This window comes from Phaseolus vulgaris, chromosome 4 (genome assembly GCF_051622355.1).
Source record: "Phaseolus vulgaris cultivar YP4 chromosome 4, ASM5162235v1, whole genome shotgun sequence".
In the NCBI taxonomy this organism is placed as follows: domain Eukaryota; kingdom Viridiplantae; phylum Streptophyta; class Magnoliopsida; order Fabales; family Fabaceae; genus Phaseolus; species Phaseolus vulgaris.
This window is the reverse complement of record NC_143501.1, coordinates 37,512,193-37,534,649: the sequence shown is the minus strand read 5'-3', so window position 1 is coordinate 37,534,649 and position 22,457 is coordinate 37,512,193. Positions and strand designations below refer to the sequence as shown.

The 22,457-nt window shown below is 33.9% G+C and overlaps 3 protein-coding genes and 1 pseudogene across 3 annotated transcripts; 2 read left to right on the top strand and 2 right to left on the bottom strand.

Moving 5' to 3' along the window:
- Positions 1-146: 146 nt before the first annotated feature.
- LOC137836478 (uncharacterized) lies at positions 147-5,787 on the top strand. The gene is made up of 12 exons (XM_068645171.2): positions 147-567; positions 2,867-2,932; positions 3,024-3,653; positions 3,746-3,871; positions 3,957-4,333; positions 4,430-4,511; positions 4,588-4,677; positions 4,752-4,865; positions 4,954-5,082; positions 5,178-5,281; positions 5,366-5,456; positions 5,539-5,787. Exons 2-12 carry the CDS (start codon positions 2,885-2,887, stop codon positions 5,647-5,649), a joined length of 1,902 nt encoding a protein of 633 aa, XP_068501272.1. The 5' UTR covers positions 147-567; positions 2,867-2,884; the 3' UTR covers positions 5,650-5,787.
- A 2,734-nt stretch (positions 5,788-8,521) lies between these two features.
- On the bottom strand, positions 8,522-9,598 carry LOC137838669 (uncharacterized). Its single transcript, XM_068647901.1, has 6 exons — positions 9,355-9,598; positions 9,143-9,279; positions 8,980-9,063; positions 8,823-8,888; positions 8,672-8,753; positions 8,522-8,577 (listed from the first exon to the last, which is right to left on the bottom strand). Exons 1-6 carry the CDS (start codon positions 9,596-9,598, stop codon positions 8,522-8,524), a joined length of 669 nt encoding a protein of 222 aa, XP_068504002.1.
- A 1,163-nt stretch (positions 9,599-10,761) lies between these two features.
- On the top strand, positions 10,762-13,495 carry LOC137838671 (protein FAR1-RELATED SEQUENCE 4-like; annotated as a pseudogene).
- Positions 13,496-16,069: 2,574 nt separating this feature from the next.
- LOC150028041 (uncharacterized) lies at positions 16,070-17,657 on the bottom strand. The gene is made up of 4 exons (XM_090301025.1): positions 17,610-17,657; positions 16,901-17,524; positions 16,665-16,799; positions 16,070-16,567 (listed from the first exon to the last, which is right to left on the bottom strand). Exons 1-4 carry the CDS (start codon positions 17,655-17,657, stop codon positions 16,070-16,072), a joined length of 1,305 nt encoding a protein of 434 aa, XP_090157151.1.
- Between the last annotated feature and the right edge of the window lie 4,800 nt (positions 17,658-22,457).

Genomic DNA, 22,457 nt, shown 5'->3' with positions numbered 1-22,457 from the left:
CAAAATTTAATTCATAAAATTAAAAAAAAATAATAATGGGAGTGTAAGTTTTTGTCTTATTCCTAATAGAATGGAATAGGAAGGTGAGATCTTGTCATATCACACACAACTTGGGAACACAATAACTCAAATGAGTAGTGATACGTGAACAACTCTGCGCCTGGATACAACTTGCTTAGGTGGCAAATAGGTGGCAAATTTAATGACATGGCAGGGGCAATTTTGTCCTTTTAAAAAAAATTAAAAAATTCTTATACGCGTTTTTTGGAAAGCTTGGTGGTCCTGGGTATTTTCGTTTTGGAAAGCTTGGTGCTCCTGGGTATTTTCGTTTTGGACAGCTTGGTGGTCCTGGGTATTTTCGTTTTGGAAAGCTTGGTGCTCCTTGGTATTTTCGTTTTGGACAGCTTGGTGCTCCTGGGTATTTTCGTTTTGGAAAGCTTGGTGCTCCTCATTTATCGGCGGTGCTTCTGGCGCAAGAAAAAGTGGGTGCCTTCAATTCAGTGCAAGATTACGCCTTCAATCTGGGTTGGCAATTGGTGTGCGTGCGATTTGAGGGCTTCTTTGGAGGTTAGTTTTTGTTTAGGGTTTAAGATTTTATTGCATTATAGTAGCTATGTAGGATTTCTATTTGAGTTTGAATTTTATGGGTTATTTAGGGTTCCGTTTTGGGTTTTGATTTTAGGGTTCCGTTTTGGGTTTTGATTTTAGGGTATTGTTTTGGGTTTTGATTTTAGGGTTTTGTTTTGGGTTATCCTATTCAATGCATATAAAGTATGGTAAAAATAGTGATGTGAATGGCAATAGTGATGGTGGTAAAACTGGAGTGTCTAAAAATGATTTTCCCTTACATAACGTGCATCAGAACCATTAGAGAAATTCAATTTTTCATGTAATTGACTGGGACCCAGACTTTTGGCCACCACTTGAAGTTGATAGAATGGTTTATTTCTTTTAAGTAATTCATGGTGTAAGCAATAAGCAACTGAAGTAGGCATGTCACATGAGAAAACTCTCTTTCAATGTTTTCTAGTTTGATTCCTAAAAGAATAATGGTTCTCTACTTTTGTAAACTATTTATTTTCTTTGTTTAAAATAAAAAACTGTGGCAGAAAGTGAGATTGCAATTCATATATGCTTCATCCCACTATCCGTCTCCCAATTCATGAGGCAATTTTAGTGAATTCTGATTTGCATTCGTTGCACCTTCACTGTCCATATTCTTCCCATTTTTCTATGTTCATAATGATTTTGTTCCTAACTACTATACAATCCTTAAGTTCTTAAATTGTAAAAGTTCTTGTATGAAGATATCCAAGTTTAATACATATTCTGTATACTGTGTAAGAAATCTTCAAATTTAGGAGGGTATTGTAAGATGAATTTTTTTCATGGTTCCTATTTTCATTAGTTTTTTTTTATACATATAAATCAAATATTTTTTTATTTACAATAAATAAATAAAATAAAATGAAAGATTTCAGGGATGTCCCCACCCTTATGTTTCATGTTTAACTTTTTATATCAGAATACCATTAAGATTAACGCCTTTACAATGGTAAAATTGAACATGCATTGGGCACATGCAAGTGAATGGATTTCCTAAATATCATCCAAAAATGAAGGCTTGCTATATTACCTTGAACTCGTGAACGTCGATAACACCATTTGCATCAACATGTACTTGATTCCATAGATATTGTAATTGTTGAATACATAGTCCATAAGGCACACCAATCAACTTAAAAAATGTTGAAGAAAAAAGAAAAACGAAATTGGATATTACGAGAGTGTATAGAAGAACATATATGTTGTTTAAATTGATCTGGAGCTTTTGAGTTTTTTGGAAAACTAAGTATGATATTTGAAGTACTATATAAATCTCTGCATTAGTAGAAAACTTTGAGATGTTATACACATGAAAGAAAGAGATAAGCTCTTTAGTGAAGAGTTTTATCCTGAAGTTTGGAAAGGTATGCTGGTGGAGATCAACTCTTTATTTGAAAGCATTTTTTTGTTATATAAAGTTGTTTACTATATAAAACGAATTTTCTTTTTTTAGGAATGTGTTTGAAAATGTTATCGTCATGATTGTTGAAATCAGTTTTATGAAGTAAGCCAAATATACTATTCTGCTGAGTTGGGTATTAAAAGGTTGTATTTTGTAAGATTACTATACTATGAAAAATAAAAGATGAACATGATTAAATTAAGATGTCTTTCTTCATTTACTTTTGGTTATTCATGTTCCATAGGAAACTCATTTTTTAATATTTTGAGTTCATAAAACCCAAAAGTGACTAGTAAATGACATGAAAGAAAATGTTAGGAAATATATCAGCTAGACAAACTGAGATGACATGAACAAAATGTACTAGTGTTATCAAAGTTTTCATTCCTGCAGAACAAGAAATACATTGCCAAAAACTGGATTGCAGCTCTACATTGTATAATGATGGTACATAGAGTCAACTTACTAAGATAAAGGCATTCCAAATACTAATCTTAGCTTGAGCTTCATTTGTTATCTAAAACACAAAGAATTAGTAGTGATTGAAAATCCATAAAAGTAGGCGCACCCAATACACAAAACATTGGGAAGAAAAAATGTAGGTATATCAAGGCTCCAAAAAAAAATTAATGATTCGTATTGTTAGAATATGAAAATAGGAATAAATATATCAACACTTGCTTTTGTTTTTAGCTGAGGCACACTGAATGTATGTTGTGTATGGTTGACCTTATTTAATATATGTGTTTTAGTGTACACGTATAATATAATGTTTGGAGGGTGTAATGTAATACTAAAATAGGTCATTGGAAGTAGTTCAATACTTTAATGTGATGAAATTTTTTGTAAAATTACCAGTTTCCTATTGTCTGCAACATGACTTCAAGTTCAAGACAAAGTGATGGTGAAGAAAAGGACTTCAATGTAAGATTGGTTATATTGTAAGGTTGTTAATAGTTTTTATTTATTTTTGAAATGAATTAAATATTAGTTATAATGTGCTTTGAATTTCTAGGTTAGAGTGAGACACACAGTGCAAATAGAGTACATTGTTGAAGTGAACCGTAGGTTGACTTCTTTTCAACGAGAAAAGATACAACAAACTCCTTTTAAGTGGATTGCTGAAGTAGAAGACATAATGCAAATATCAAGTACCGTTCTAAGAGAACTCCTAAGTAGATGGAATGGGAGTAAGCAAAGTTTTATGTTTAGGGAAAAATTAGTTCCTTTATCACTTATGGATATCTGTGTGGGGCTGGGATTGCGTGTTGGGGGGGAAGTTGTAAATTTAGAGGATGATACAGAAGGGTTGGTGAATCAGTTGTTTGCCGGAGAGGACATTAATGTATGTAATATTATGAAGAAAATGAGTGATGAAAAATTTAGGCTGAGACAAAATGTTGATGATTTTTGTAGGTTATACATTTTGCTTTCATTTGTTGTTTTTTATTTTCCTAGGAGTTATAAGAATTTTTGTAGCTTTCCTTTTAGACTTTTAGACAATTTAGATGCACTCCACATGTACAATTGGGGGGGTGCAGTTCATGAATCAGTTGTTTCCAGTATAACTCGGGCTTCCAAAGTATATTACCAACAAAAGAATCCGTGTGAGATATACTTAGTTGGTTGTGTTGCTGTATTGCAGGTATGTTCAAAATTCAGGACAATGGTCGATATAATGTAATGTTCATCATCTTTAAATGAAAGTTTTTATTTAGTAATGTTTTTGTGCAACAGCTGTGGGCAGTTGAACATGTTGGGCTGGGCAAAGCGGGAAATAATTCTCGTTTCCCTCGATTTTTGCAATGGTCGTGTGTAAACCTTCGGTCAAGAAAGATACATGATGCTTTTTTATTAGCTGAGGTAGATTATATTGTTAACTTTGTGGTTGATAATTTTGGCTTAATTTGTTTATCTGTTTATCATAATAAATAATTTTGTATTTCAGATTTCATGGGAATGGCCCTTGACTGAAGAAGAACGACGACTGGATATTGTTATTGAAGCCGTACGTGTTAGTTCACATGAGAAACATGAATGTACTGGCCCTTCTTTTAGTGAATGGGAAACAATTGTTCAACAACATGAACTTTCCCAAAAGCAAATTATGGCCAATGACAAGAGGCTATGTGATCTGCAGAAGGAAATTAGAATTCTGCAAGAACAAGTGCACCAAGTAAATCATTGGTCATTAGTAATTCCTTGTACTGAAGACCAACCTAGTGCTCGTGCTGAAGACAAAGGCAGTGGTGCTGAAGACATACCCCTTGATGAAATGAAGATATATACAATAATGTGTTCATTGCAGGGACTGTACTTAAACCGGTAAGTGAATATGTAGTGAACTGATGATAATTACCATTACTTAATTAACTTATTTAAGTCAGTTACTTTGAGCTTTTATTTTTTGTCCTGTTGCAGTGTTGTTGTTGACATCAAAAACCTGATATTGACTGGGGCTGACTTGCATTCATTAAGTCCCAGGTCAAGAGTTAATGACATGGTACATTTCTTTCTATAACCTTTGATTTGTATTGAATTATAGTTTGTAAATTGAAATACTTGCAATGTATTTTTAGGTTATGTTATTTGCAACTGGTTTCTTCATGCTTGATGAATATCATAGAACTGGAGGGATTGACCGCTTTTGCTTTAATTCTTTCTTTGCGGTAAGTCAACTGTGTGAATTTATTGTTCTTTTTTTGATGGAGTTAATGTTAACAGTACTTATTGTTTGTTATAGAGTCGCGTGATCAAAGAAATGACCATGAGTCCCACAATTTGGCAGAAGAAGGACTACATGTCGTTTTATAAAAAGGGTTTCTTTGAATTAGAAGGGCTATCACAGTGTGAATTTGTGAGTGGTTTATTTATTTATCCTTAATTACCTGTTAATGAGTTTTTTTTCATGTTACGTTAAATTTAAAATATATTCACACATGTAGGTGTTTGTCCCCACGATTTATAGAGACCATTGGTGGTGCTACGTCCTGAATCGTGATACTATGGAACTGCATGTTTTGGATTCCCTTCCTGGATGTATTGTCGAACGTACAGAAATTGACAAAGCAATGGTATGTACTTGGAGTATGTTTAAGGGTGAATGAATTGATAATTGTGTTTCATTTGTGTTGAATGTGAAGGATTGTCATAATGTTGATATGTGTAGGTCAATCAACTTGAACAGTTGTTTCTTTATGTTGACAATGTTGCTCAAACAACCAGTCCTCCTATTCAAATTGTATATGAACGTCTTCCTTCCCAACCAAACACGTAAATATATAAAACAACCGTACTTGTTATGTTGATTCATATGTATATCGTATTAATTCATGTGTTCCTGTATCATGTATGCAGGTATGATTTTGGGGTTATAGTAATCAAATATATGGAGATATGGAATGGGAGAGATGACTTTGATGGCAAGACGATGCCACATTACACTACGGTACTTATTAATTTTATAGATTTCACAGTTTCATTCTCTACATTTACATTGTGGTATACTGAATTAAACATGTACATTTTAGGAGGATCTCCAAGTTTTGCGACGAGAAATGCTGTGCAAGTGGCTATTTGATCCTCGAAATATATATCGAGATAATATTTTGACGGATTTGAAGTTGAATGGTGAACATTGATGATAAGTTATTCATATGAATTGTTTTACAAACTTTGCAATTCTAAAGTTACATGCACCATGTAACAGAGGTTACAGTTGTAGTTGAAAAAAATTGTGCATCTTTTATTTTAAATTGACTGTGGTAACGTTGTGTTAAATGCACAAGTACATGATCATTAATGGAGTACTTATTTTATATTATTGAAGTTTTCGTTGGTTTGTTATTGTTTCATTAAGAGTGAACTTTTTTATTTTCTTTTTTAATTTATATTCAATTATTATTATTTTATTAATAATTTTTTATTTTGTTTCTTGAAGTGTATTTCATTCCACATTGTGACCTATCTCAGATGCATTTTTATTTTGATTGCTTTTGTGGTCTCCTTTTCTGTATCTCAGCTTTTGAAATGAGATGTCAATATTTATAGCAATGTTCTTTCATAGCAAGTTTGTCAATCATAATATTTGCACAAAAATGATGTTATATAAGTGTCAGTCTATACAATCTTTGGCATTTAAAACGTCAAGACAGGACCACTGTGACACTACAAAATTGAATCCCAAGACAGTATGTGTTGTGTGCAGAAAGTGTTACACATATCACCAGTTATTCATGCCGTCATCCCCACTTCCTGTGTGAGATAACACAATGACCACCACACCACATCACCCTCATGAACTGGTAATGCAAAAATTACCCTGATAAACCCACCACCAATATGTCCCTCAATCCATCCTCATTCTTACAAAACGACAGTTCAAAAGATGCATTATTCGTCCATTGGGCAGAAAGTTATACCTTAATCACCACTTATTTAGACAGGCATCACCACTTAGCAAGACCACTGTGACACTAGAAAATTCAATCCTTCACCAACCAAGTTAAATCCCAAAACACCATGTGTTGTATGTAGAAAGTATTACACATATCACCACTTATCCATGCCCTCATCCCCACTTCTTGTGTGAGATAACACAATGACATCACCCTCGTCAACTTGGAATGGAAAAATTACCCTGGGAAATCCTATACTAACCAACAATATGTCCATGAATTCATCCTCATTCTTAACAGAACTCAGTTCAAAACATGAATAATTCGTGAACTCGGCCATTAGTTTTGTACATATTAATGAAATAACCTATTAGTATAAATGTAATGATGCATACAATTCCTTTGTCATAGCCAATAAAAGAACATAAACATATGACATGTAAATAAATTTACAATTTTACATTAACATAAAAATAAATATTAATAGACAATAAATTTTGCATCTTTTATTTAAATTTAGCCGTGAAACTATTGTGATAACTGTCATAATGCTCACAATATCTGGTGATCCCTGTGTACATAATTGGTGATCACAGTATACGTTTCTGACCCATGCACGAATTGTGGAATTTCTTAACTAGGTATATTTTTGGAAAACCAGGATGAATTGTTGGACATGTGGGAGGTGGGTGGATGGTCCCAAGGTTATTTTTGCATTCCCAATTGGTCATGGGTGATGTGGTGGTCATTTGGGTTTTCATCCATAAAAAGTGGGGATGAGAGCACCAATAAGTGGTGATTTCAGTAATAGTTTCTGCAAACAGAACCTAGTGTGCCTGAATTTCACTTAAATTGGTTTAGGCTTGACTTTTTTAACTATCACAGTGCTCAGAGTATGTGGTGATTACTGTCTCCATAAGTAGTGATCACAGTATAATTTTCTGCCCCATGCACGAATTGTGGATTTTTTTAAGGGGGTATATTTTTGAAAACCAGGATGAATTGTTGGAGATGTGAGAGGTGGGTGGATGGTCCCAAGGTTATTTTTCCATTCCCAATTGGTCATGGGTTATGTGGTGGTCATTTGGGTTTTCATCCATAAAAAGTGGGGATGAGGGCACCAATAAGTGGTGATTTCAGTAATAGTTTCTGCACACAGGACCTACTGTTCCTGAATTTCACTTAAATTGGTTTAGGCTTGACTTTTTTAACTATCACAGTGCTCAGAGTATGTGGTGATTACTGTCTACATAAGTGGTGATCACAATATAATTTTCTGCCCCATGCACGAATTGTGGATTTTTTTAAGGGGGTATATTTTTGAAAACCAGGATGAATTGTTGGAGATGTGAGAGGTGGGTGGATGGTCCCAAGGTTATTTTTGCATTCCCAATTGGTCATGGGTTATGTGGTGGTCATTTGGGTTTTCATCCATAAAAAGTGGGGATCAGGGCACCAGTAAGTGGTGATTTCAGTAATAGTTTCTGCACACAGGACCTAGTGTTCCTGAATTTCACTTAAATTGGTTCATGCTTGACTTTTTTAACTGTCACAGTGCTCAGAGTATTTGGTGATTACTGTCTACGTAAGTGGTGATCACAGTATAATTTTCTGTCCCATGCACGAATTGTGGATTTTTTTAACTTGGTATATTTTGGAAAACCAGGATGAATTGTTGGACATGTGGGAGGTGGGTGGATGGTCCCAAGGTTATTTTTGCATTCCCAGTTGGTCATGGGTGATGTGGTGGTCATTTGGGTTTTCATCCATAAAAAGTGGGGATGAGGGCACCAATAGCTGGTGATTTCAGTAATAGTTCCTGCAAACAGAACCTAGTGTGCCTGAATTTCACTTAAATTGGTTTAGGCTTGACTTTTTTAACTATCACAGTCCTCACAGTATGTGGTGATCCCTTTGTACATAAGTGGTGATCACAGTATATTTAAGTGGTTATATTTTGGAAAACCAGGATGAATTGTTGGAAAATAACAAACGCGAAAATTCAAACTTTAACTCACATAATTAATAAGCATCATGTTCATACAATGACTTTAAAAGTTACTAATGCATTTTCATGTCATACAATGGAAAGCAACCATGGTCATAAACAACCTCTTCAGCTTCTGTTTTTGCGATTTTCTTCTTCATTGAAAAATCTTAAATACTTTGCATCTGATAATACAGAGACCAAAGAAAATATAAATATCAACTGTGACATTATATACATAATTGCATATATGTAAACTTTCTGATGGTGTACATGTACCTAGAATGGGTGGAACGCGTATGACTGGCTTGGAAGCACGAATTAGTTCTTCAGTTGGTGGACATATGTCAAATTTGAAAACCTAATTATTATCAATATGTTAATGCAACAATGTAAGAAATTGTAAATTTATGTCATTTAAGTGAAATACCTTAACAATGTTATTGACCGTTATTTGAAGATAGAAGACTCTTTGATCCGGAGAAAAAATCTTTACCTAAAAGCATAAATGATAATAAATTCAAATACAGTAAAATTGTGTTAAACAACATATGATTCAGATGACCTACTTTTTTCAAAACTAATACAGATCCTACAACGATGTCAGCTCCAAATTCTGCATCAATTAACACTTTTTGGTGAACACTTGCGCTTGCTATCCCTTTTCGATCCTGTAATGCATATGTTTTGAACACAATTTTAGTCTGAAATGCATTAGTTTTACATGGACAACAATAGTAGATAACATACCTTTAAACTTATAGACATGCCTCCTATTACGTTCCGGTGGCAAGATTTGATGACACAAGTCAACAAGGGCAATACATTTGATTGTTTGATTTCACTCAAGTATGACAGTTGGCCACAATCATGTCCATCAATTACTCCTTCAAGGTAATCACGTAAAAATATAAGTTTAGTTATTAGAGTAACACAACATTTGCAAAGAAGATGAACATTACCATGAAATTGAAGAAATTGTTCTGCCCACCTCCATGGATTGGAGGTAAAATCACGCCGATCACTTTCGTCACCTATGCGATTTATAAATTCTTGTGTGTTCACAGGGCCTTCAGAGTTGCGGTTTAGAATAACAGCTTGCACATTACCTGCAGGTCCAGGTATTACATTTGTGTTGGAATTGCATTTTCGTATAAATGATGCAATATCAGTTGTATCAATATCAAGACCCTCCCATTCTTCCATTAGAAATGTTTTTCTCCAAGAAAGAATGTTGTATGAAGTTGATGTTGAAAGATAGAAAAGTAAGAATTGCTTAAAATCTATGAACCTCGCACATGGTCATTAGTATATATTAAATTTATGAACCTTTTATGAACCTGGCACATGGTCAGTAGGAATTGCTCAATTCATATTAAATTGTTATTATTTTATTACTACGGCAAATGAACTTTTTACGTAAAGTCCTTTAGAATTGATATTACATTATTATTTTATTATTCTTTCATTATCAGTGAAGTTTTTCGTGAATTATTATTATTTTATTAATAATGTATGATTTCTTTTCTTAAACTGTATTTGATTTCATATTATATTATTATTATTTTATTCACAATAATAAATGAAAGTTTTATATGTAAAGTATAATTAGTATTAAATTTTTATTATTTTATTTGTAGCTAAAATAATCTTTTTCACTGAAGATATTAGCATTAGTTATGTGCACTTTTGTACTTATTTTTTGAAAAAGCACGTTTGACGAGGTTGGTAGGTGTTGGCATTAACTCTCATTAATGCATTTCAACTACTATGATTTGATTGACTGAAAAGGCAAAGAGAAGTAAGGAAAAAGTTTATTTGAAATCACTAAGGTACAATAACTACGGTGTTATGACTCCATTAATTCTTTGAAGGTGCTTCCTTTATTACATACCCACAAGGACGGTGGTGGAATGCTCCCATTTACTCCATTAACACTTTCTTTCAGTACACACCTACAAGAAGGTGCTTTTCAACCTTTGCAATCAATGTGAACGTCATTTTCAAATGCTGCATTCAATGGATTTGGATACTTCTTCACCTACACATTCAATACCTCAACCCAAAGTCACGGTTTGTCATATTTTTTTCCATTTATTACAGTTTTCATATCTGAGTAATAGCTCATCCTTGTTTTATTTGACTTTGAATATCATACAATGTGGGATAATGTTGTTTTATTTAGTAAAGAATGTAGTAATAGCTCATCCTTGTTTTAAAAATTATAGACTTTGAACAAAATGGAGAATATTTGTTTGTCTTCTTACTTGTTTTATTTTACTTTGAATAGCATACAAGGTGGAAAATTATTCTTTAATTTATTTTACAATGTAGTATATTAATACTTGCATCCAGTAATGTTTTTAACAATGCAGAACATTAACGAAGTGGAGAATATTTGCCTTGATGACATATCCTTGTTTGAAGAATGTGAGACTTCTGACACAGTTAATTGCAAAGGAATTAATGATGATGATGATTTGGTTCCTATAGTGGGCATGTGTTTTGATAGTGCTGATAGTGTTAAAAATTTTTATCGACAATATGCCATTTCAAAGGGTTTTGGCATCAGAACACGAAGTTCTAAGAAAGGACCGAACAAAGAGCTAAGGTACTTCATGTTGGTGTGTGCAAGAGCCGGAAAATATGTCTCGCCTATTCCGACAGAAGTTAATACCCAACCAACTCAAAGAATTGAATGTCCAGCTCGAATAACTGTTGGGATAAAAAATGGAAAGTGGTATATTATGTCTGTGCACGAAGAACATTCACATGACCTAAGTCCAACAAAGTCACGGCTGTTTCGGGGTAATAGAAGAATCAATTTACACACAAAGAGGATGCTTGATATGAATGACGATGCTGGGGTACGAATTAATAAGAGTTATCAGTCGTTTGTTTCAGCAGCTGGTGGTTATGATAATCTAGAATTTGTTGAACGAGATGTGCGAAACTATGTCGGGAAACAAAGGAGGGCTTTGGGAAAGGAAGGAGATGGGAAAGCACTGTTAACTCATTTCTCTCGTATGAGGGAGCTTAATGAGCACTTCTTCTTTGACATTGATTTCGACATTGATAACAGAATCCGTAACATTTTTTGGGCCGATGCACGAAGTCGGGCTACGTGGGAAAGCTTTAGGGATGTTCTATGTTTTGATACTACATATTTGACTAATAAATATGACATGCCATTTGCACCATTTGTGGGTGTTAATCATCATGGGCAATCAATTTTGTTGGGTTGTGGATTACTATCTTCAGAAGACACAAATGCTTTTGTTTGGCTCTTTCAAACTTGGTTGCGATGTATGTCAAATAGGCCACCTAAAGGCATTGTGACTGACCAATGCAGGGCAATGCAGAATGCAATTGAATTTGTGTTTCCTAATGCAAGTCACAGGTGGTGCTTATGGCACATCATGAAGAAAATACCTGAGAAGCTACAAGGCTATGGCCAATATAAACAAATCAAACATGCAATGAAGATCGTAGTGTATGAGTCCACCAATGTTGATGAATTTTTGTCGTCCTGGGAAAATTTCATTACTGCATATGATTTGAGTAACAATGTTTGGTTGACTACCCTATTCGAAGAACGACAACGCTGGGTGCCATGTTTTCTTAAGAATTTCTTTTGGGCAGGGATGTCAACAACATAAAGGAGTGAGAGCATGAACGCCTTTTTTGATGGCTATATCAATTCGATGACCACACTTCAACAATTTGTACATCAATATAACAATGCACTACAAAAGAAAAGCACAATTAGAATGTGAAGCAGACTTTGCTTCGATGAACACCGTTATTCCTTGCACGTCCCAGTCTAGCATCGAAAGACAATTCCAAATGGAGTACACACATGCCAAATTCAAAGAAGTACAAGTAGAATTTAGATTGAAAATGAATTGTGTTGCTCATAATGTGCTTGCTGAGGGACAAAGTTGTCGGTTCGATGTTGTTGAAGAGTCCTTTTGTAATGAAAGAACTAAGCACATGAAGTTTGAAGTGTCTTTTAACCGGGATAACTTTGATATTTCCTGCACATGCTTGTTATTTGAGTTTAGGGGAATTTTGTGTCGACACTGCTTGGTTGTTCTTGCACAGGAAAAAGTCCCACAAGTACCAATGAAATATGTGTTGAGCAGATGGAGTAAAAATCTTCGTCGAAAACACACCTACATAAGAGCTTCATCAGGGATGAAAGACAATGATCCACAAATTCATAGATATGACGGGTTGTGCAAGAAATTTTATGATATAGCTGAACTTGCAAGTGCCTCAACAAGTGGAACAGAACAATTACATAAGCGTCTTGATGATTTTCTGGCCAAACACATGGATAATCAACAAACTTGTACAATTGTGACCCAACCAGTGTTGTCTGGCATTCCTCCATCACCGATGTCACCTAATCATATCACTTTGAACATGAACAACCAAGTTCGTAGCCCTATTGCTGTTAAAAGAAAGGGACGTCCACGATCTACCCGAAAGAAGTCATGGACTGAGAGAGGTCCTCGAGTCAAAACTTCATCTAGTACACACCAAGTTGCCATTATGCGTAATTCGGTTAGTGCAATGCCAAACTTTGTCCACATTTGAATCTAAATTTCGAGTTCATGTATCACATTTATGAATACAATGGAATATCACATATATGAAACATATTATAGGCCAACTATTTGGAATTAAATTTTTTCATTTCTCTTATAGGAGAGGCATGAACAAAGAAATTTTGTAGATGTTCCTTCTCGGGTGTGTGTTGAAAGTCAAGTGAATATGAAGACATGCATTGGGATAACACATGCAAGTGAAGGGCCTTCTGTAAGTTATTGTTGTTGTTATAAGTGTGAAAGTTTGTTTCATGTTTTCGCTTCCTTCATTCAATTGTTTGCGATTGTAGGTTCCAATCGGAGCTTCAATAGGATTCCTTTCGCTTTTGACATCATTGGATAATAGTGTAAATAATTCACAACATTCACGTGCAGCAGAATTGAAGAGGTTTGTACATTAAAAATTGTTCTTGTGTTATGTTGAACCCAGTACAATTATTTTACACTTAAATTAAACCTCTAAGCATGTTGCTTTCCTTGCAGGCCATAATTTAAAGTGACATCACAACGTTAGAAGTTCAAACTTTTGGAATGATATTAACAAAGAATTTCACATTGTGACCAATCCGTCATGCATTTTTATTTAGTTTGCAATTGTGGTGGGTTATTGTGTATCCCACCTTTTAAAATGGGATGTTAATGCTTACAGCAATGTTGTTTGATATGAACTTTGTCAATGATAATATTTGTAAGAAAATTATGTTCTATTCGTGCATGGGTGAGAAAGTTATACTGTGATCACCACTTATGTAGACAGGAATCACCACATACTCTGAGCACTGTGACAGTTAAAAAAGTCAAGCATGAACCAATTTAAGTAAAATTCAGGCACACTAGGTTCTGTTTGCAGGAACTATTATTGAAATCACCACTTATTGGTGCCCTCATCCCCACTTTTTATGGATGAAAACCCAAATGACCACCACATCACCCATGACCAATTGAGAATGCAAAAATAACCTTGGGACCATCCACCCACCTCCCACATGTCCAACAATTCATCCTGGTTTTCCAAAAAATACCCCCCTTAAAAAAATCCACAATTCGTGCATGGGGCAGAAAAGTATACTGTGATCACCACTTATGTAGACAGTAATCACCACATACTCTGAGCACTGTGATAGTTAAAAAAGTCAAGCCTAAACCAATTTAAGTGAAATTCAGGCACACTAGGTTCTGTTTGCAGAAACTATTACTGAAATCACCACTTATTGCTGCTCTCATCCCCACTTTTTATGGATGAAAACCCAAATGACCACCACATCACCCATGACCAATTGGGAATGCAAAAATAACCTTGGGACCATCCACCCACCTCCCACATGTCCAACAATTCATCCTGGTTTTCCAAAAAATACCCCCCTTAAAAAAATCCACAATTCGTGCATGGGGCAGAAAAGTATACTGTGATCACCACTTATGTAGACAGTAATCACCACATACTCTGAGCACTGTGATAGTTAAAAAAATCAAGCCTAAACCAATTTAAGTGAAATTCAGGAACACTAGGTCCTGTGTGCAGAAACTATTACTGAAATCACCACTTACTGGTGCCCTGATCCCCACTTTTTATGGATGAAAACCCAAATGACCACCACATAACCCATGACCAATTGGGAATGCAAAAATAACCTTGGGACCATCCACCCACCTCTCACATCTCCAACAATTCATCATGGTTTTCAAAAATATACCCCCTTAAAAAAATCCACAATTCGTGCATGGGGCAGAAAATTATACTGTGATCACCACTTATGTAGACAGTAATCACCACATACTCTGAGCACTGTGATAGTTAAAAAAGTCAAGCCTAAACCAATTTAAGTGAAATTCAGGAACACTAGGTCCTGTGTGCAGAAACTATTACTGAAATCACCACTTATTGGTGCCCTCATCCCCACTTTTTATGGATGAAAACCCAAATGACCACCACATCACCCATGACCAACTGGGAATGCAAAAATAACCTTGGGACCATCCACCCACCTCCCACATGTCCAACAATTCATCCTGGTTTTCCAAAATATACCAAGTTAAAAAAATCCACAATTCGTGCATGGGGCAGAAAATTAAACTGTGATCACCACTTATGTAGACAGTAATCACCACATACTCTGAGCACTGTGACAGTTAAAAAAGTCAAGCATGAACCAATTTAAGTGAAATTCAGGAACACTAGGTCCTGTGTGCAGAAACTATTACTGAAATCACCACTTATTGGTGCCCTCATCCCCACTTTTTATGGATGAAAACCCAAATGACCACCATATCACCCATGACCAATTGGGAATGCAAAAATAACCTTGGGACCATCCACCCACCTCCCACATGTCCAACAATTCATCCTGGTTTTCCAAAATATACCCCCTTAAAAAAATCCACAATTCGTGCATGGGGCAGAAAATTATACTGTGATCACCACTTATGTAGACAGTAATCACCACATACTCTGAGCACTGTGACAGTTAAAAAAGTCAAGCCTAAACCAATTTAAGTGAAATTCAGAAACACTTGGTTCGGTGTGCAGAAACTATTACTGAAATCACCACTTATTGGTGCCCTCATCCCCACTTTTTATGGATCAAAACCCAAATGACCACCACATTACCCATGACCAACTGGGAATGCAAAAATAACCTTGGGACCATCCACCCACCTCCCACATGTCCAACAATTCATCCTGGTTTTCCAAAATATACCAAGTTAAAAAAATCCACAATTCGTGCATGGGGCAGAAAATTATACTGTGATCACCACTTATGTAGACAGTAATCACCAAAAACTATGAGCACTGTGACAGTTAAAAATTATGCATACAATATATTTGTCATAGCTTATAAAACAACATAAACATATGACATGTAAATAAATATACAATTTTACATTAACATCAAAATAAATATTAATAGACAATGAATTTGTAATGACTAATACGGTAATGTTGCTAAATTTTGTACTTGTTCAAATTATGAATATCAGTTAAAACATACAATATTTATTGTGTAATAGTCGAATGTCCCAAAAGCATACTAAAATTAACAATAACATAATCAGTCATATACAACTACAAACGCTTCCATCTTTTCCTGGAATACGTCATCCAAGGTGTTTTCAAAATAGGAGCCTTGACCCGAATTCTGGGTTCACGTTTCATGCGTGATATCATGTTACTTTCTTCATTTGGCACATTTTCTTCATCTTTTTTATTTCCCCCATCTTCTTGTTCATGTTGTCCTGCATTAATATCATTCAACTCATTCTTTTCCCTATATGTATAATCCACTGATAGTGGTTCAAGTAGAGGTGAAGGACAATCTTCTGGAACAGACTTGTGCATTTCACTTATGCATTGCTTTAACTGCTTCACAACATTCTCAACATTGGTAATCAAATAATCTTGTTCCTTAGCTCGATGAACCATTGCTGCAGTTTCTTTAAGCATTTTACCAATATCATCTTTTGTTGGTTTCAGGATGTTATATGCACGTCGACCTTCTTCAAAGGCTTCTTTTACAATTACATTCTCAAACTCTTCCTTCGACACAGGCAAATGAATAATAACCTGATTATGTAAATAACAGTGAAAACATAAATCAATGCATTACTACATCATCAACAACAATATTGCCCTACATATTTGAATTAAAATGATGCCTTACCAAATTCTTTTCCAACGCATATGCAATTTCATGGTCCCCCAATTTAAAGTCCATCCAATTCAAAATTCTAGGAAATTTTATTCTTCTGGGATGCACTTTTGTCTTGTATGAGAACAAATGCTCCAATGCCCATATCTATATACCATCAATATTAAAAATTTCAATCATGCTCAATAAAATATGAAATAAATTACACATATGAACTAAATTATATAAACATAAACATTTCAAAGTACCTGTAATAAGTATACACATCCAGCAATGTGGATATGTGATGTACTTGATTCGTTTGTAATAGACATCGAAGCTGAACACAAACTATTTACTAAGTACTCATAAACTACTAAACCCCAATTAAACTTTTTTAGTTGCCCTAAATCATCCAAAACGCTAAACAACCCAGAATGAACAATACCCATTCTATTTGGTAGTAAAAACTCAGAAAGCCCTAACAATATGTACAATCTACAAAAGTCCTCAATGCAACCATCATTGTCAAACTTCATAATTTCTTCAAAAATCATCTTGACATTGACATTATTACTTTGAAATAAAGTCTTAGTATGACTTTCGTTTGCTGCTTTGTGCAAGTCTATTTTTTCTCCCACAACTCTGAACCACAAACCTAAACAAACATCTACTAAGGACAACGGGACAACTTCACACCTTATGAGGAAACTTTGTCTTCTCTCCACCCATCTTGAACACAACTCCCTAAGTAGGGTTCGACTCATTTTTACCTTGTCACCCAACAACATTACCCATGCAAATGGGGTTGATTGAATGAAAGTCTTTTGTTCATCAGTTAACCTCTTATTCACCACACCCAGAAAAGTTGTTCTACAATAATGTCGAAACACCTACATATGAAATCGAAAAAAGAAATCATCAAAAAACAAAAATCAGTGTGCGTTGTGCACAAATTATGATTTTGTTGAATCAGACCTTGTGCTCCATAACCAAATCATCGACTTGACCTGCATCTCCCTCCATTATATCCTGAAAAAAAAACATGTATTTATCCACCTAAAGAAACATTGATTTTTCATATATATAACTTCTGCCTAGGTGGTGTCTGCCCTCACTATTTATCCACCTAAAGAAACCGGGTTTATTTCTTCTCTATTTCTTTTATTTTTACCATACTTAACATGCATTGAATAGGATATGTTATTTTACTTTCCCTTCGTATATATTACGGAACCTAATCATATGGAACAAGTTGAGTTTTATAGTTTTCATATAAATAAATCTAATAAGACAAACTTGTGTCATGTTCCAAAATTAAAGGCAATCATTATTGTCTCTCTCTTATCTTAATACATATATTAGCATTATGACCTCCATTTTTGTCTCTCTTTCTATTATTTGACTTGTTATCTATGTATTACAGCAACAACATTTGGCACTACAAGGTGTGGGAAACTTGCATGGACAATGGATTTGAGAAGATGATAATTAAGGGGAGTGAATTCCCTTTATGCCAGATGCAGCTATACCCTAACACCAAATCTAGAGAAAGAAATGTACATTAATGGCTGCTGCTGATTAATTCTGCTCAAACCCTTCAAAACTTATGTCATTTCCTATTTCGACCTATTTATGATACCTCGGTGTACACTCTGAGACTTGTTATACCACCATCATTGAATTTGGATTATCAAACTATCAATTACTATGTTTTCTGCTTCTTCAGATCTCTCTTAACACATTCAATCAAAATAAGTGTTGAGTTTTTCAATATATCTTTCAAAACTTTTGCCACAATTTTTTATTTTAAACAATGAAAATAAATAGTTTACAAAAGCAGAGAACCATTATTCTTTTATGAATCAAACTAGAATCAAAACAATACCCTAAACAATACCCTAAAATCAAAACCCAAAACAATACCCTAAAATCAAAACACAAAACGGAACCCTAAATAACCCATAAAATTCAAACTCAAATAGAAATCCTAAACCACAAACATATAACCAAACAGTCACACAATATAACCAAAAGGTCAAAACACTGTGCAACGTTGCAGTTTTTCTCTTTCTTTCCCTTGAAATTTGATTTTCAATAAACCACACATACAAACGAACACAGTCAAAGAAACTAACCCACCAAGATTAAGATAAAAGAACACAATTAAAAGACAAGAATGAAATTGAGGTTGGACTTGAATCAGCAGAATAAGCAAATGGAAGTACAATTAAATGTATAAACAACAAAAGACACAGTTCACATCTTCCATTCTCTAACAGATTCAAATTAAAACCCACAACAAGAAATCTATCCACGATTCCTTGCACGAATTCATCAATTGAAACGTAAATTGATCAATTGGAGCAAATCCATTGGCCGTTTATCCACTCCTGGTGAACCCTAATTTCGGAGGCGGGGTATAGGATTTCCTCGTGAGTTGTGGCCGACCTTGCCGGTGATCTCGCCGACCCACCATAGACTCAAACAGTCACACAATATAACCAAAAACTCGAAAACCAAAAACGCCCACAACACCAATGCATTCAAAAAACGACCAAAAAAATTTCACTCACCTTCCCGTCGCTCCTACCACTTCGTCCGCAATCGCTTCGCACTCCGTCAACGACCAAAAAAACTCCTACCACTTCGTCCGCAATCGCTTCGCTCTCCGTCTCCTTCTGTTTGAGCAAACACCCACACTCCACACTAGATACAGCACGTTTTGAAACGCAGGAAGTTCTGAAACAAAATTCAAATTTTCATTGTCATTTTACAAAAACACCCATGCCACGTAAGCAATCCATCCAGGTCATCCAGATGTATTCTGGCGCAAAAAATAATTGGGGTGTCTAAATATCATTTTCCTAACTCAAATAAATTGCATACAATAACTCTAAAACAAATTGCATTCAAAAAGTAAGTAATTTGTTTTGTTCCGTCTAAATAAGAAAATGGAAAAAGTAACTTGAAATGAAAAAGTCATGATATTTTGTACTATACTTAGAAATAAATGTATTGTTGAAAATAAAAATAATTATGAAGATGCAGAAGAAAAATATGGAGGTGCTGAGAGAATTTGTCCTTTATATTAATACAACTGAACCAATTTTACTACATAATCGTGGAAGATAGCCCATAATTATTGAAGGAAAAAATTATACGAGAGAGGTTCAATGTTTGTATGCTAAGACTTTCCAAAAACTTTTCAAATATAGACATAAGGTTTTTTGGCTCACGTCATAATAGAAAAAACAATTCCAATTTCTTTTATAATGGTTTATCATATAATATCAACTTCCAATCCCTTCTACCATAAAAGTGTTTGAGAACAATTTTATACCCAAAATTGCTTATCCAACTATATTGTTCGTTCACTAAGCCTCTCAACTTTTGACAAGAAAAAATGTTTGCAAAATCAATTTAAAAAGAGTGAAAATAAGTTATAGAACAATTATAAGATAACTTATAAATTGTAAATTATGTAAGTAAATAGTTTGTCTCATATAACGTCTAGTCAATTTCTGAAAAGATGAACTTTTATCAGACTTCTATATAACTACTTGATTGAGTGAATATATAAGTTTCTCAAGAATGTTGATGTTTTTCATAGGTTTTGGATATCAGTTCTAGTCAACCTTGAAGGCATGTACAATTCTTCATGCCATCTGATGAAACTAACAATACACTACTTTGATGAAAGACTTGAAGATATTAGAAAATTAACTGATTGGTGATATATTTTCTTTCACAAACATGCTATTGTTAGTTAGGATATTTTCCTCTTTTGTTCTCTTTATTTAAATTTCTCTTGATTAATTGACTACTTTGTTTCAAACGAGTACTTAGACAAATTAAAAAAAAAAAAAGTGATCTTTTAATAAATGTAAATATATTGAACATTATAACATATCAAAGAATTTCTTTAGCATATGTTTGGACATGGCTTAGAACATTTTTGTTATCAAAACATTCATAGAGTTTAGTCTACTTTAGGATTTTACTCCATTCCAAAACTATAATTGTTTTATAAATCTAAGATAAAATTAGTAATTTTTTTCAGTTATATCTTTAATTATATATACTAAAGCAGTAAATTTTTCGAAGATATTAAATTAAATAAGTGTATAAATGTAAAATTTAATATTTTTTAATAAATGTGTACAATCTAACATAACTATAGTTTTGGAATTAAGGAAATACTAAACAATTATACAAGTTAAGTTAGATTTGATTTGTACACTCACAACAACAAAATCATTAGAGAAAAAAATAATTAGTTTTTATATTTAGATACTATTTTAGGAATTAAAAATATTATTTATATCAAAATTAGTTTCTATTATTAAATAGTTTTTAAATTGGTATCTAATTTATTATCAAGATTTTAGTTACCAATTTTAGAATCTAAATATTACCTAAAAGTTTAATAGCTAAGTAGATACACTAATTTAAAAACTATTTATCCATAGTATAAATTAATTTATATATTAATATTTTTTTTAATTTTTAAAATACTATTTAATTGAATTAATTATTTTTAATTTTTAAAATTAGTTTATAATGAATGATTTTTTTTAGTAAAAAAAAATGTTTTAAGTTGTATGAATGTTTTTTTTAGGTTTAATTACCTTTTTCGTCCCTATATTTATAGCCAATAGTCAATTTGGTACAGTGGTTTTTAAAAAATTCAATTTGGTTTCTATGTTTTTTAAAATGTATTCAAAATGGTCCTTTATGTTAAATATCACCAAACGGCGTTAAGTGATGCTTATGTGGCAGACACGTGTGTTCCCCTCATTCGATTCTGTGGTTGACCACAAATAACAAACAAATTACAAACCAAACCTTCATTTAAATGTTGGACCACACATCACAAAATTATGTCAGAGACCAAATGTTGGACCACACATAAAAAAAATGTTGTACATGGTGGACCTACATCATAAACAACTGTATATGTTCTCTAAAAGTAATAAAAAACAGAACAGAACCACTCTGAAACTAAGTCAAAAATTACTAACCTTATAAAGGAGCAACCACAAAACGACACCACGGTCTAGATCGCAATCGCTGCCCGTTCACCACCTCTGGACCGCACCACATAATCGTTCCTCCAAATCGACCATGGGAACGCAGCTCACCATCGTAACTCACGATCGCACCACATAATCGAATGAGGGGAGCACACCTCCGAATGGAATCGAAGCAAGGAAGCGCACTACATAATCCAACCAGGGGAGCAATCCTCGTATTAGAAACCCTAAATCAGAAATTCGAAATCCCCAATTTGAATAACCTAAACCCTAATTCAGTATTCACCAAAGTAATGTAAGCACAATCCACGTAACTTACACGTGTCTGCCACATAAGCACCACTTAACGCCGTTTGGTGATATTTAACAGAAATGACCATTTTGAATACATTTTAAAAAACTTAGGGACCAAATTAAATTTTTTAATAACCACTGTACCAAATTGACTATTGGCTATAAATATAGGGACGAAAAAAGTAATTAAACTTTTTTTTATATGTAAAATAGTGTTTTGAACTCAGTTTTGCAAAAATATTTATTGTATATAGAACCGGCGCTTTCTATATATAATGTTTTGGGCACGGGTTTTCTTATATTCATGACACACAATTAAGTTTCAAATTTTAATAACTAATTTTATTTATCATCAAACATTTAAAGATTTAAACAATGCACCCTTCTTTGGTTCTAACAATTGTTACCAAATTTCTCTTACGAGGTTCTATTTGAGCATGTTAGACAAAAACCAAGTCATTTTTTTAAGATAAATCTAGCAAAAGTGAAACTTCTC